This window comes from Strix aluco, chromosome 3 (genome assembly GCF_031877795.1).
Source record: "Strix aluco isolate bStrAlu1 chromosome 3, bStrAlu1.hap1, whole genome shotgun sequence".
In the NCBI taxonomy this organism is placed as follows: domain Eukaryota; kingdom Metazoa; phylum Chordata; class Aves; order Strigiformes; family Strigidae; genus Strix; species Strix aluco.
The window spans coordinates 95,708,997-95,723,512 of NC_133933.1; the positions used below are offsets into that span (position 1 = coordinate 95,708,997).

The following is a 14,516-nucleotide window of genomic DNA, read 5'->3' on the forward strand; positions in this document are numbered from 1 at the left end:
AAGTTCACTGAAATAGCACTGAAGAGAGCAGTTTTACAAGCAGGTTTTGGTAAGTAAGAAAATGCTATAATACTTGTATGAGTCAGCAATGTGCCCTGGCAGCCAAGAGGGCAGATCACATCCTGGGGTGCATCAAACACAGCATAACCAGCCAGTCAGAGAGGTGACTATCCTGTTGTATTCAGCCTTGGTGCAGCCTCACCTTGAGTACTCTGTGCAGTTATGGGCCCCACAATTTAAGAAGGATGTTAAAGGTCCTTGAAAAGGTCCAGAGGAGGGCAACAAAGATGGTGAAAGGGCTGGAAGGAATGTCCTATGAGGAGGACTAAGGCCTTTGGGCTTGTCTAGTTTGGAGAAAAGGAGGCTGAGGGGTGACCTCATTGCTCTCTACAGCTTCTGGAGGAGGGGAAGGGGACAGGGAGGTGCTGATCTCTTCTCCCTGGTATCCAGTGATAGGATGCATGATAGCTGTGTCAGGAGAGGTTCAGACTTGATATTAGGAAGTATTTCTTTATGGGTGGTCAAACACTGGAACAGGCTTCCTAGAGAGGTGGTTGATGCCCCAACTCTGTCAGTGTTTAAGAGGCATTTGGACAATTCCCTTCATAACATGCTTTAATTTTTGGTCAGACCTGAAGTGATCAGGTAGTTGAACTAGATGATTTTTGTAGGTTCCTTCCAACTGAAATATTCTATTCTATTCTATTCTATTCTATTCTATTCTATTCTATTCTATTCTATTCTATTCTAAATTCTGCAAAGAAAAATAGAAGTTTAAAAACAAAAAATCCCCCTAACAAGAAATACACACACATTTCCTATTATGTAATATGTTTATCACCTAAACTTTTAAGATGAAAACACACAATTGTCTTTTTTTTTTGTGATGTGGTGAGTCAGCAGAGCACTGAAAGTGTTGTGAACTAGTTCTATGTATTTATCAGTCACATTGTTTTGTCAAAATGAATAAAGCATCCCCAGCTGTATTTTCTGTACTTACTGCAAATGAGATATAAAAGCAAATTTCTTGGCACTAAAAAAAATAGGTCATGTTTCTTCCTTCTCATTAGCTTTAAGCATCAAACCCCAGTGGCATAGGAATATTTATCTATTAGAATGGATAAAAACACCTAGCAGCCCATGAGACATAATAAGTAATTAGCCTTATTTCATCTGGGTGGGGTCTCAGTTCCGTTAGCTCAAGATGTAAGTCCTGCTGGCCATCTCCTACCTTACCCATGGGGCTGCACCCTCTGTATTTTGTCACTCAGGACCCATAGCCCAACACCCAGTTACACCCAACTGTGACCCCTTGGACACCTGAAAAAAACATCTGGCCTTTCCCTAAGAAGGACTATGCTTGCATTTATTTGTTTTCTCATCCTGAAGGATCAGAGATATTATGATTCCAAAAGGCTACAAAGAATTTGAAAAACAAGTTTGTGAAATAAAGCTGTCAATACTTTCACTATTTTCTCCTGACAGCTACTATCCGCACGGCACAGATGTGTCATTCTGCCAACTATAGATATACACACCCTTGATAATGCACTTTAAAATAACAGCAGTAACAGCAGTGCAAGTCATTCAGAATTTGTTGTGCCAAGTTTTTACGGATATTTACAAGTTCTCCCAGCAGTATATGAAACAGCAACAGGAAAATGCATTTGTGGCTCAAGACAAATGTCATATTTCAGATAAAATTAGACTATATTACTGCAAAGTTCTATCAGTATGTTTTTGTAAGGCTAGGATGATGGATTTTGTTGATATAATCCTCTAAATCTGGGCTGGCTGCCACTGCTATTATTCAGATCAATAACAAAATTACCTTTGACTCAACTGAGAGCAGAATGAAGCTTCTAACTTTATTAACAAATGTCAATGTTATTTCTCTTTCAACAAATGCAACTATATCCGTGTAGCTTGTGTGTTCTTGCAGCTCCATATGTGCAAATTACCTCTTGTTTTATACTTCCACAGACCCATTTCTCAGTGACTAGCTGCATCCCCAAATACAGCAGCCATCTGATTTTTATCCCATAAACTGCAGAGACATCTCCTGTAAGGTCAACAGAAGTCACCTCCACATAGCCAAAGGTATCACTGAATGCCATGCTGAATAAACCATAGATTTTCAGACTTCCCTAGGGCATGATGCTGGAAACCTTTACTAGAAAACAGACCTCACTGCAGGCAAGCCAGTTTCACCGAGTAGGAAGGGACTGCTTGCACATCAGGGTCTTCATGGCAGCTGTCTTCTCTGATCAAAGACTAGTTTTGTATCTCCTTTCTAACTAATTTTAGCTTCCTAGCAGGTTCCTACAGAAGAATGTGATGCTGTCTAAATCCTTCAAATGCCACTCCTGTATCTGCTTCTATATAAATATATCAGATCACTCAATTAGAGATGCTTCAGGAAGATTGTCTGACTTTAGGAGATGCAGATCCAGATCAAAGGTTTAATGCATACTTCAATTGTGTTTCTTTAGATTAGACAGGGATGATAATTTCACTAACCCTGCAGCAACATAATGACAGTTTCAGTTGCTCATGCTCTGTTGTTCATCAGATCAAAGGAAGCTTTCTTTCAAATGAAGACACACCAAAATTCACTTGCTTTTCTCTGAAAAACACAGACCTCAATTCCATGATTAAGAAACTAGTCTTAAAAAGTTTTGTAATGTCACTATTAAATTATTCCAAATAATTATTCATAAAGGTTTTAATAGCACAGATAATACTCAGTATCCTCCTCTGCAGCACATGAAAATGTCAGGAAACAAAACAAATTTGTGAAAGTTGTGATGGAATTTCCACCATTAAATTCTGATGTATTTTTTTTCTGACTCATGTTCTCTTGCTTCAACTGTGAATTCAGGGAACCTGTGTTACACAGCAGATTGGTGAAAAGGATCACAATGGCCCTATCTCCTACCATGTGAAGGTAAACAAAGTTCTGTCTTTTTGTAAAAGCATAAAAAGCCAAAAGCCAACAGGAAAAACCTATAAGCATGTGTGAAGGGAACACACAATATCATGTTTTGATTTGCATTTAATATGGAGTACAAGTTCATGGTTTCAGGGCTCTGCCTACAAACAAAAGCTCTGAGCATAACCCTGCTGGCAGAGTTTGCAGCACAACACTCCCATGAAATGGGACGTTCAGAAACCCAGAAACTGTGGCTGTTTAAGGCTTTGTCACAAGCAGAAGCTTGCCAAAAGTTATCATCATTCCTGCAACAGTAGCAAAACTGGACACGTCCTGGTGCTGCAGATGCTCAGTTTCACAGTCCAATGCATTACTAGCCCACCTTCAGCACCCAGGAAGGCAAACACACAAGGCTGCAACTGAAGAGGCTAGAATGCAGGCACGTGTTCTGTCCTGGAGCTCTGCAACAGGCAGAAGAGCGACTTTGAAATTATCACCAGTAAGGTCTTCAACTGCCACTACTAGCCCTCTCAGAGTTCTCAGATAAAAATCTTCATAACATTGTTTACACTGATGTTAGCTTTCTCCTAGGTAAGAAGGGAAATATTTATGCCCCTGTATGTGCCCGTTAGCCAGCACAATTATATTGGTGGATATCTTATATTGGTATAACTATTTTGATGTTTTGTAAGCACCTCATTTTCTGAAATGTTACATAAGTAAAGCTCTTAAGTATAGGCCAGACACATGGGATAACAGAGACAGCCGAGCAAGCACCATGATTTTAGCACTCTATCTTACACAGAAGACAGACAATCCATGGTTACAGTTCCATAAGGTCCAGCCATTCGAATAAAGGAGCAGTCACTTTTGACAGGGCCCTGACAGATGCTGACAGATCTTGAGCAACCAATGTGAGGCACCAGGACGCTATCATTATTTCTCTTCTGGGGATACAAAAATCAGTGGTTTATTTTTACCAAGTGATAATTAGCATCTACCGGTGATTCCAAGGTTAAGAAACACACACACAGATATAAATATACATAACATATACAAACTATATATATACATAAATATATATACATATGCGTGTATGCAAAAATACACATCTACATATGTATATTCAAACAAAAAGCAGGTTGATACATATGCAAAGGTCACTCTCAGGCATTAACCTCTGCAAGTTTATTCCTTGCAGCAAAATGAGAAACATCTTGCAGTTTTCCACATTGTCTTACCAGGAATGGTGTGGAATAGTTATCCAGAGGTAAAAGAGCAAAACCCAAACCAACAAATCCTGGAACTCTTAACTGTCAAGACAAGCTCTATCCTACCCAAGGGAGATGGACAACAACAGAAGGGCATACTGTTATTGATGATTAACATGAGCCACTGAACAACCTGTGTCTCCCAAGAGCTTCTCTTCATAAATGAGCTAGCAAGACAGTTACTCCCCTTCCTCTGTGCCAAATTTAATTACTTTATAGTGAAGTACAATATTAAATTTAGACTAAATAAGCTTGTTTACTGTTGTAAAACCCAGTTGTTTTTCTCTTCTCCCACTAACGAGATAGAAATAACTTGTTTTAAGAAGGTTCATCATGACGATAGCTCTTACCACTCCAAAAGAAGGATATCCACATGCTTTAGACTCAGCCCCTTCAGAGTGGTGACAAATAACTCTTACAGTAAAGTAGCACACCTGAATGGAAGGACTGCCACAGCCTTGAACAGAAGAATCAAAAGATTTCACCCCAAAATACTTCAAAGATGGAGGCATAAAGCCCAAGGACGACAAGAAAGAAAGTTTTGTAACCATGTTTCCTTACTATGTTAAATGAGTTGCCTGCACAATATTTGCATCTCAGTCACTCCTTCCTCCCAGCCAAAGCATCTTAAGTTCACCAATTTTGAGTCTTTCCTTGAAAGATCAGGTCACACTTTGCTAACCTACATGAGTCCCACTAAAATGAATCTGATGTTTGTTTTTAGAAATGAGAGTCAACAGTAACTTAGGCTTCTGAACTGACTCCATCCGCCCATCCAACAGGTGCTGACTAAACAGTATACCAACCCCAGGAGAGAAGATCAAGGAAACAATCTCATGGCTACTGAGGAACTCAGAAGCTCTTCCAAGCTATTGCAACTAACTGCAGACTGTTTCCATTAACAGACACAGGTAAGAAACACTACCACCACCTCTACATTTCCCCTCACCTTGACAAGAAGGAAATCCACCAACTTAAGGGACTTGCAGAACTGTCTTCTGTAAAACTTATCAAAACATTAAGCTGGTAAAAAACACTGACATACTGGAACACGATCATGGTTTTGGATACAGTAGATTTCAACTAAGACTAGATTACAAAGACTACAGCATTTCTGTGTTCATTACTCTTCTTATCAAGTTTTCACACTGCAAGCAAAACAAAGATTGCAGTATTTCTTTCTGGATAGACTCCCTTAGGAGGCCAGCACTTGAGGCTGAAGGTGAGGAAACTGTTGCCCTTAGTGTACTTTCTACTAAAATGATACACTCTGGGTTACCAGCTTAGTGACAACTCTTTATCTCCAAGTTGCACTCATATTGATAAAGACACAGATGATCCTGATTTTATACAACAAAGAACTTCCTTAAATGCTGACTGTTTTTCCACAAATCCTCATTTTTATACATCTCCCTCTTTGGATAAACAGAAGTTTAAACTCTGTGAAATAATTAAATTGAAAGATGGATTGTACAGAAGGGTACCAGAAAGAATCTAACAGAGTTCAACTGAAACATGTTTCACTGTAGACTTAATTTTTGCTTGGATTTTAATTAAAATCAAAAGCATTCATATAGCAAGTGAAATGGACTTATTCAGCAGTATACTTCACCTTTGATAAGACTATTAAAACCAGAATTTTCAACACATCAGTTAAAATATGGTATTTTTTTAAAGCTCTTACAAGTACTGAGAAAGGTAATTTACACTGAATAAATATGTATCGTTATATTGGCAAGCTTTGTTGGGCTTTGGTACTATCAGGTAACTTTGACTAGTATACTTTCACACTTACTGCTATGTCTTCACTGTTTCTTGAATTTTATCTATAGGTCCTTAGATTTTTAAAACGGGCAAGTATTCAGGAATAGAAGAGAGGCATAACTTTGCAAGAGCTAGTTATTTGTTTCTAGTCTCACTGTCCACCAGAATGGTGGAGATTCAGGAAACTCAGCTCTTTTGCCTACTATGTGGCCTGTAAGTCATGCAACTGGTACTTACTTGCTGTGGTTTGCCCAAAGAAAGAGGCTTAGGAGTCCAATACAACCCTTCTACCAACAACCCACTTCTTTCATTTTAGGTAGAAGATTATATTCTGAGGTTCATTTCTCCTTACTGATAATGAGGACATGTTATGTTTGCAAACAGTGCTCAAGCAATTCCAAATTGGAGGCAGCAGCATTGTATCATTTAAATGCATGAATAAAAACATTTAGAACAATACACATTAATAAAGTCCTGAGCTTTTCAGACACACGAGACACCATTTAGGTTTAATGGTAAGCATGGAAGCCATCTGGCTTGGATGAAATCCCAGTCAGTCAATGAAGATGTTTTCACCAGTTTCAAGAAACTTTGGATCACATCTTACATGAATTTACTACACTAGACACCACATCCCAGTAAATGACTGCAGATCACAGCATTCACATTAATCCAGCAGTGACTTTAATGCAACATCTTCTTTTAATATCTCTTTTTACAAAGGTACTTACGTCCAAAAGGAAAAAAAACACTGATACTCTGGTGCTTAGTATATTTTGCCCAAATAAGACTTCTTGGAAAAAAATGTAAAAATCTAGAAAGGAAGTGAATATCTGACCTAGGTTTACAGAAGAATAGCCAAACAAATTTTGGGAAAGCAGTTCTGTGATCCCCAAACATAATGGAATTCAGTTCATTGTCCCTTGGCTAAGCAACCTTTCTAGTGACAAGAAACCAGACACCCAGCCTGCAGTAGACTGCATATGGAAAACATGCTGCTTTCAATTTGAATTCACCAGATGAAAGTTGCTGATACCAAGACCTCCAGTTCAGCAGCACTGAAGCGAGCAGTTGCAGTGACCCAATGTTACAGCACGAGAGCTGACTGCCTTGCCCCTCTGCTGGAGTTTCTTTCTGCAGGAGCAATGTTGGCAGAGAATATTGTGACGAAGACAACTGTAAATGTGGCAGTTTATATGTTGGTGTACTAGTGCCAGACAACAAAATGGAGACAACCAAAGAATGGCATATCCTTCATTCCTTGCCTTTCCTCCTGCGTTGTACCCACTAGAAAACAGACAGGTGAGTTAAGTGCCCAAATTAATTTTCATTTCACAAAACAATGTGGAAAATAAAAGTAATCCAAAAGTAATTTGTACCAATAAATTGCATACAAGTTAGTTATTACTTCATTTTTTTTTTCATTAATGTAATCAAATTCAGTTATAGGTGACCTCCTGTGAATGCTGACACTCCTCCTGTGAATGCTGACACTATGACCAGAGTTAGGAAAAAGAATTTCTAAGCTTTGATGATATGGATGGAAGATTAAGGAGAACAGGTCACCATCAGTGAAGTACATCCATTCAGGGACTTGCACTTTGACACTGCCATACTCTATAGAAAAACAGAGGGGAAAAACCTTCTCAAAATGAACAAGTTGCCTTTTCTTACTCATTTTATTCTTTCCAACCCATGTGAATATATTCAAAATAGAGGGCTAAATCTTTAACGAAAATGTCACTATATAGTTGTTAGAGACATTGAACCATATGTCTGTACAAAGCAGATCAGTATATGGAGAGTCAAAATACACACTCCAAACAGCCTTCAGAAACCCAGTCAGAACACTACCTCCTTTGAAGTTTTATTGCAGCTACAACTGTAATCTAAGGTCAGTAATGGTCTTACTGCCCATGACACTATGTAGTCTAAAGCATGTTCTTCACGGTAGCATTATTTCTGACACAATCTATCTGCCAAGAAGAAATGTAAATATTTGAAAAGCACTAGAGCATACAAGAATGGTGCAACAGTTAGGTACTGAATACCATACACAGATGGTCTAAATTCCACCTGTATCCTTGTGACTAGGGTTCTCACCCGGCTCCCTCCTGAACACATTCCTTAAACTGTCTGTACTGCTTAGTTCTCTCCATCACAAGTCACTAGAATTTAGACTTCTTTGGAATACAGATTTGAGAGCTGGATCCACAGAGGGGCCCCCTTAGGGTGAAAAATAGCTAAAGACTTCAGCGCTGGCCGCTCTCTGCCTTGCAGAGAGCACAGTAGTGAGAGAGGCTCTCAGGCTCCTTCTGCCACGTGAACCCTGCAAAACAGGACTGACAGAAGCCAGCAAAGGTGATATGAGCCACCTGACCTGATAATAAGAAACTTGAGGAAGGATGAGGGGACTAATTCTGTCAGTCAAAGGAACCAGATCCAGAAAGCCCCCAGATCTCTCTTATGGGCACAATATAATTGCTAAGGTCCAAGACATGGATACACATGACGTGTTCCGTGACTGAGCAGGGATCAAACTTTTCTTCCAGTAATGCCGCCGTTGCTACAGCACTATTCTGTAGGTGCACAACCAAAAGCACCACTATCTTGACCAAGTGAAGTGACACAGTATGATGTTCATGTGAGATTCATAAATCAGACTTTGAGGTTCCAATCCTCAGCATGCTGAGAGATGTTAGCAATATTTTAAATGCATAACCACAGTATTGTCTATTTCCAATGTAAATATTGGAGGATCACTTCTAATTGTAAAGATTATTGTCTCATTTCTGAAGAGATAACTTACCTGCTGCTATGATCTGATTTTACAAACTTCTAATATTAAAAAATCATAATGTTTGTAATTTGCAAAGCCTAATATTTTATATCATAGGTAGCTGACTTTCTGTAAATCACATGCAACAAGTTATAAACCCCTCCAAATGACCACCATAACTAATACAGTTTTCACAGAAAGCACTTGTATGACTCAACCAAATCAGTTTCAGTTTTGAATGTTGTACTTTTGGGGTACAGAGAGGCAAAAAAACCTGTCAGATGGTGGATATTCTAGAAGTGACCTAATCTAAACTAATTTATTCCACACCTCTCAGCAAGAAGCACATTATTCCTGAGAAGTGCTGTGAGAAATGCTGAGTTACAATGACTTTGTATAAACAAGGGTGGAGCTGAAATTCATCATTATCGCTAGGAGACAAGCTTAGCCTTAAGAATGCTAGCATTGTATTTGTCTTCATTACATTATCCAACATGTGAACCAAACAAACATGCCTGCAATTATTCTGACATTCTGATATTTTATACTGTGATTTAATCACTCCAGGAAACAAAAATTCCAACTCTTTTGACCTCCATAATATGCTTAAACAAAAGCAGAGCTTTGGTCTCATAAAACCAATATTTGCTATAGAAACAATTTCATTATAACTGCACCTATCTTATCAAGCTTCCTAGTAAAAAATCCATAATTCTCTTCAGCAGCAAGAGTCAAAGTCCAACATTTGGTCATTTAAAAAAGTCTATTCATTTCAGGTTGATGCTGTTCTCACCAAACCGTCCTGTCCCCCTAAATACGTTTTCATGGAGAATGTGTCTGAGCAGCACTTGCCCTTGTACACTAAATGGAATTCATTTCAGTTATGTGTTTTTCACATCTCGTGAACACACAAAAATTTCAGTAGGAAAGTTGTAGGGGCCTGGGCTGCATTAGAAGGAAGCTAATGCAGACAGGACAGTGCAAGGACAAGATAAAGTCAGCAAACAAAGGGATAGTTACGGTCAGCAAAAGAAGGAATGACTATGGTCAGCAAAAGCACACAAGTCTGAATAAAATAAGATACAATGTAGAGAAGTTTGTAAGTTTCAGGTTGTATGTATGCAAATACAACTAACCAATGCAAGTGCTTGTAGAGGCGCCTGAACAGCGCGTGTAGATAGTATGCAGCCTATCGGAGTACAGATGTGCGTGTGTACGGAACTTAGTGTACTATAAATGTAACCAGGATAGGAGAATAAACGAACGATCTGATCATCATATTGGTGTTGTGTCATTCCTGATCCCACATGAGCAAATAAGGACCCCAGCAGAAAGTGTTTCGCATCTCTCACTGGTCAGAGGAGATTCTACCTGCTGTTTCATTATTTCAGTAACTCTACTACAATATCTGTTCAATTTAACAGATGAAGCTCCAAGACAATAAATTATTATCACAGAGGAGAAAATACAAGTGAGACAGTTGTTTGAAGTTTCTCCATTATTTGAAAGCTCTTCAATGACATTCCCCTTACCTGATCTTCAGTCCTCTGCCTGCAAGAAGACTGAAGTCTCCTCTGGTTTGCAATTTCTAGATAACTACAGGAATTCCAGGCATAGAGTTACTTAATTCATACTACCAGCTTCCTGTCAAAGGTAGAGCTGCTTTAAAACGCTGAAAACCATTTAACTGAGTTAGTATGTATTACGGTAGCACAAGTGTAAATTTTTATTGATAGACTGGGAAATGTGAAACAGATTAAATCACAGTCACCTTGGAATAATTTGGTGAAAAATGAGGACATAAACTATTTCCTGAAAACAGTGAAGCACTGCTGAGGTAGAAAAGTAAACGCTAATTTTGAAGTAGCCTTTCTCCTAAGCACAAAAGAACACTGATTGTCCTTATCAGGTAGAAGTAGTAAAGCCTGCCTCCCCAGTTCTACAAAGAAGTGCTTGGAATTCGAGACACAGCTTACCAACAACAAGTAGAAATTCAGGTCAGAAAAAGTAGGAGACAGTAAGGCTTGTAGAAACATGCCTGTCTGCCTATTCAGAGACTTCCCATTGTGATTCAATTGGATCTGCCTAATGCATGCTTAAAACAACATGAGGTTTTTTAGAAATGTACACATACACACAATGCCACTCTCCTCCCTTCCCTCAAGAAGGTCCCAGGCACTTGTCTACAGCATTCCTATGGGGTAAACCCGCAGTCCAGGTTCCATAAACACTGAAGATGACAACAAGCAACAGCTAGGTTTTGGGATCTGTGAGCTCTTTTAAGCTCATAGGGCATTCATATTCACAAGTATTATTTTTAAAAACAACCAAAAAAAGTTACTACCATTAACCTCTCAGGGGTCTAAGAACGTTCAGGTGTGAGGAAGATGCTGCAGGGGGAAGTCCAAGACCAAATGCAAGGAAGGTTTGCGTTGTTCTTTGCTTTTTCTCATCCACTCCAATTATTTCTTTTTCTCATTCTCCAGAATGACCCCCAAAACATTTTATGTGCTGAACTCTTAAAATTATGTATGACTATTACATATTTTTTTTGTCTTTAGCACAAAATAAATTACACCAAGTATCAGGATCCATAAACATTTCAAAAGTTCCCAGGGAAAGTTGTATTTATGCAAACTGAAGCCTTTGCTGACTACACAACCAGTATATTTCTCAGGAATGTTTCAGCCTATCATTCAACCTGGGTATTCCAAAGATTTCAAAAGGATTAGTACACAAAGAGTTTAGCTCATATTTGCTCGTAATATCATCTCTTTCACCAGTTAACATATGGAAATTGATGCATATTTTTTATTTAAATAAATCACTGTCTTCTTCCCTCCCTCTCTGCAAACTCAAATCAGTCTTACTCCAGGCACAAAGAGGAAAGAGGACTGAGAAGCATCCCTGCCTTAACAGCACACTGCTGGTGAGGTAACAAACAAAACCAAAAGCTTACTCTAGAGACTAGATGTCATTTTAAAATAAAAAGGAATTTAATAAAGTATCTCTAGTGAGAGTAGGAAAGTGAATCATGTCACTATGACAGTGCTTTTAGTTTATCAGCAAATATTACATATAGACAGTTTTGGTCAATTACCGGTTGGATACTAACCTCAGCCACTCTCACAAGCAGCTAGCCTACAATTTGACTCAAACTGACCTACAAGTGGAAATTAAACCATGGATTCTGACACTGTTTTTAGCAGAGGACAGAGTAGGATCTGTAAGGGGTACTCATTTCTCTAGACAAGGAAACCATCCTGTCTCATGAATTGCACAGGATCCCAAAAAGTAGTTGATGCCGTTGTGCTGAAGGCTGGAGGAGACGACAAGGAATTACATGACTCAAACACTTTTTGTTTCCTTTTGCTAACGTTTAGCTCTAGGAGGATGAAAATAAGTTTAAAACTTCCCTGTTTAGAGACCTGAAATACAGTAACCACCCTTTTCTCCAGATCCGGATTCTCACATAAACCAGCTGATAATAATTTTTTCTTTGTCATTTTTCTCAATAGCCATGATATATGGACACCCACTGCAAAGCCCACAGAAAAAAGCCTCAGTGATGCAACACTGAGCACAGCAGGAACCTAGCCCATAACAAAGATTCCTAAATGGTGTGATAACACAGAAGAAAAACTGACAGAAAAGTGATGACACAGTTCTTGTCCCATGTAACAGTACCTTTAATCACTAAATTATCTGTTCTTCTCTGGCTAAGCTGTACTTGGACGTACTGCTGTCTAGATGAAGAAAGTTGACTGTCACCAGCATGCAAACTGTTATCCATATAATATGTCATCTTGTTGTCCAACAAAGAAAAAAGTCAGCAAATGAACTGATGGACAAATTAAATTGTTTGTCAACCTCATATTTGGTTTCTTGGGTTAATAGATAGTCAAGAGGGTTTGATGATGATGGGATATGTACCTTGCAGGCAGAGACAGGGGAAGGAGAGGACAGAATCAAAAACTCCCATCAATAACCTATTTGCAGACTGGTCAGAACAGGAGATTTAGGTGAGCTAATTATGTAGCCCTTTTCCCCCTTCAACAAAACCTAAATCTAAAACTATGCATTATTGTTCAAGCTATGAAGCGTGTAACAGAAACTAAATCTAGCAATACTGAGCTACCACAGCATAAACCAACTGCCCATGTGGGGAAGGAGCTGTTTCTATTATGGATGCTTGATGAACATGGATTAGAGTCCTGAAGACGCTCTGTGGTTACTCAGTTGGCTACTGAAATGGATAATTAGTTTTTATTAGCTGTAATGCAATCACTAAGCATTTTGAACACTTCATGCCAAAACATATCAGAAAACATACCTGTCACCATGCCACTGAACTGAAAACACGTATCATGAAGTAAAAGGCTGAAGGAAGTAAACACACGATAAACCTTCAGATGGGAAAATACAGTGCTATGTCCTTCTGCAATGCAAAAATGATGCTGCTTTCACTGCTTAAGCATAAAGAATAGCAATCATATCTAAAGCCTTCTGATGTTTCTCTTAAAGAACAAATTCAGTAGAACGCTTATGCTCAGATTGCTTTAACGGAAAACAGAGCTGTCACTTTATATGAAAATATGAAAATTCGTAGGTCACATGCATAATTAATTCAATGAGAAAGCTAGATATGCTTCAATCAAGCGGAGGACGCAGTGATGTCTTTCAAAACCGAGTTTGAAAGGAGTTATACCTTTTCCAGAGTATTTCTTAATTCAAAGAGGTGCTAGTGGCCTGAAGTTTGTCTCTAGGCTCCCCTTTTATTTATTTTTTAAACCTGCAGTAGTTGGCAGGCACCGAGGCACCGCACCCGGCAGGTTCGGCGTGCCTCAGGGTGGTCTCCCCTGCACCAAGGCGCTGAAACTCCCTCCCAAGCGGGCAAGTTTAGCCCACTCTAATCCCCTTTAAGACACTTTAAACACACCCAATACTTGTCCCCTACGAAGGGGTTTCAGGGGCGCTTGGTTTGCCAAAAGCAATTTACGCCCAAGTTACGCTTCGGCAGCCTTTCGGGAGGCGGCGGGGGAAGTTGTCATTTTTTTCCCCCCATTTGCACACGCAACCCCGGCAAATTCAGAGCCGCGTTTCACAACAGCCTCCTGACTCTCGGGTCCCTGCCGGCGGGCGGCGGCGGTCCCGGAGCCGAGGGCAGGCTCGGCAACGCCGGGGACGGCGAGCGGCGGCTGACAACCACCGGGCAGCTTCGCCGGGCGCTGTCCCCGGCCCCGCAGGCTGAGCCCTGAGTGCGGCGGCCCCGCTCCCCGCTCCGCTCCCTTCTCCCCGCCGCTCGCCCCCACTCACCGCCACCGAGCCCGAGGAGGAGGCGACGAAGACGCGGATCACCATCTTCACCTCATGAGCCGCGCCGCGACGACGGGACCGGACGGGACGGGGCAGCGAGGCTGCGGGGACGCCGCTCCCCCGCACGGGACCGGGACGGGAACGGGGCTGGCGACAGGGCCGCCCCGCTCCACCCCGCCGCCGCCCCCCCCGCGGGCAGCCGCCCCCCGCAGCACCCCCCTTCCCCGCGGCGGCGGCAGCCCCTCTCGGGCGAGCCGGGTCGCGCCGCTCGCTGACAGGAGGCAGGCGGTAACGGCGAGAGGCGGGAAAGGTGGGGGCGGCGCGCAGGGGCCGACGGGCGCTGTAGTTCGCTCTCCCCGCGGCGGGGCCAGCGCACTGTGGGTCAGGATTCACCAGCAAAACCGAGCCAAGCGGGCAGCCGCCGTGCTCCAAGGTGCCATGCCCCCGACGCTGC

At 40.9% G+C, this 14,516-nt stretch overlaps 1 protein-coding gene across 2 annotated transcripts in view; it reads right to left on the minus strand.

The window, feature by feature from the left end:
* SH3BGRL2 (SH3 domain binding glutamate rich protein like 2) overlaps positions 1-14,276 on the minus strand; it is a 48,842-nt gene extending 34,566 nt beyond the window's left edge. Inside the window, exon 1 of one of the 2 annotated variants that reach the window (XR_012622631.1) lies at positions 14,063-14,276. Coding sequence is in view for 1 of the 2 variants with exons in the window: in XM_074819705.1 (XP_074675806.1) it covers positions 14,063-14,107 (45 nt within the window). In the remaining variant the exon portion in view is untranslated. The remainder of the gene's footprint in view (positions 1-14,062) is intronic. The other variant, XM_074819705.1, reaches the window with a different exon arrangement.
* Positions 14,277-14,516: the final 240 nt, after the last annotated feature.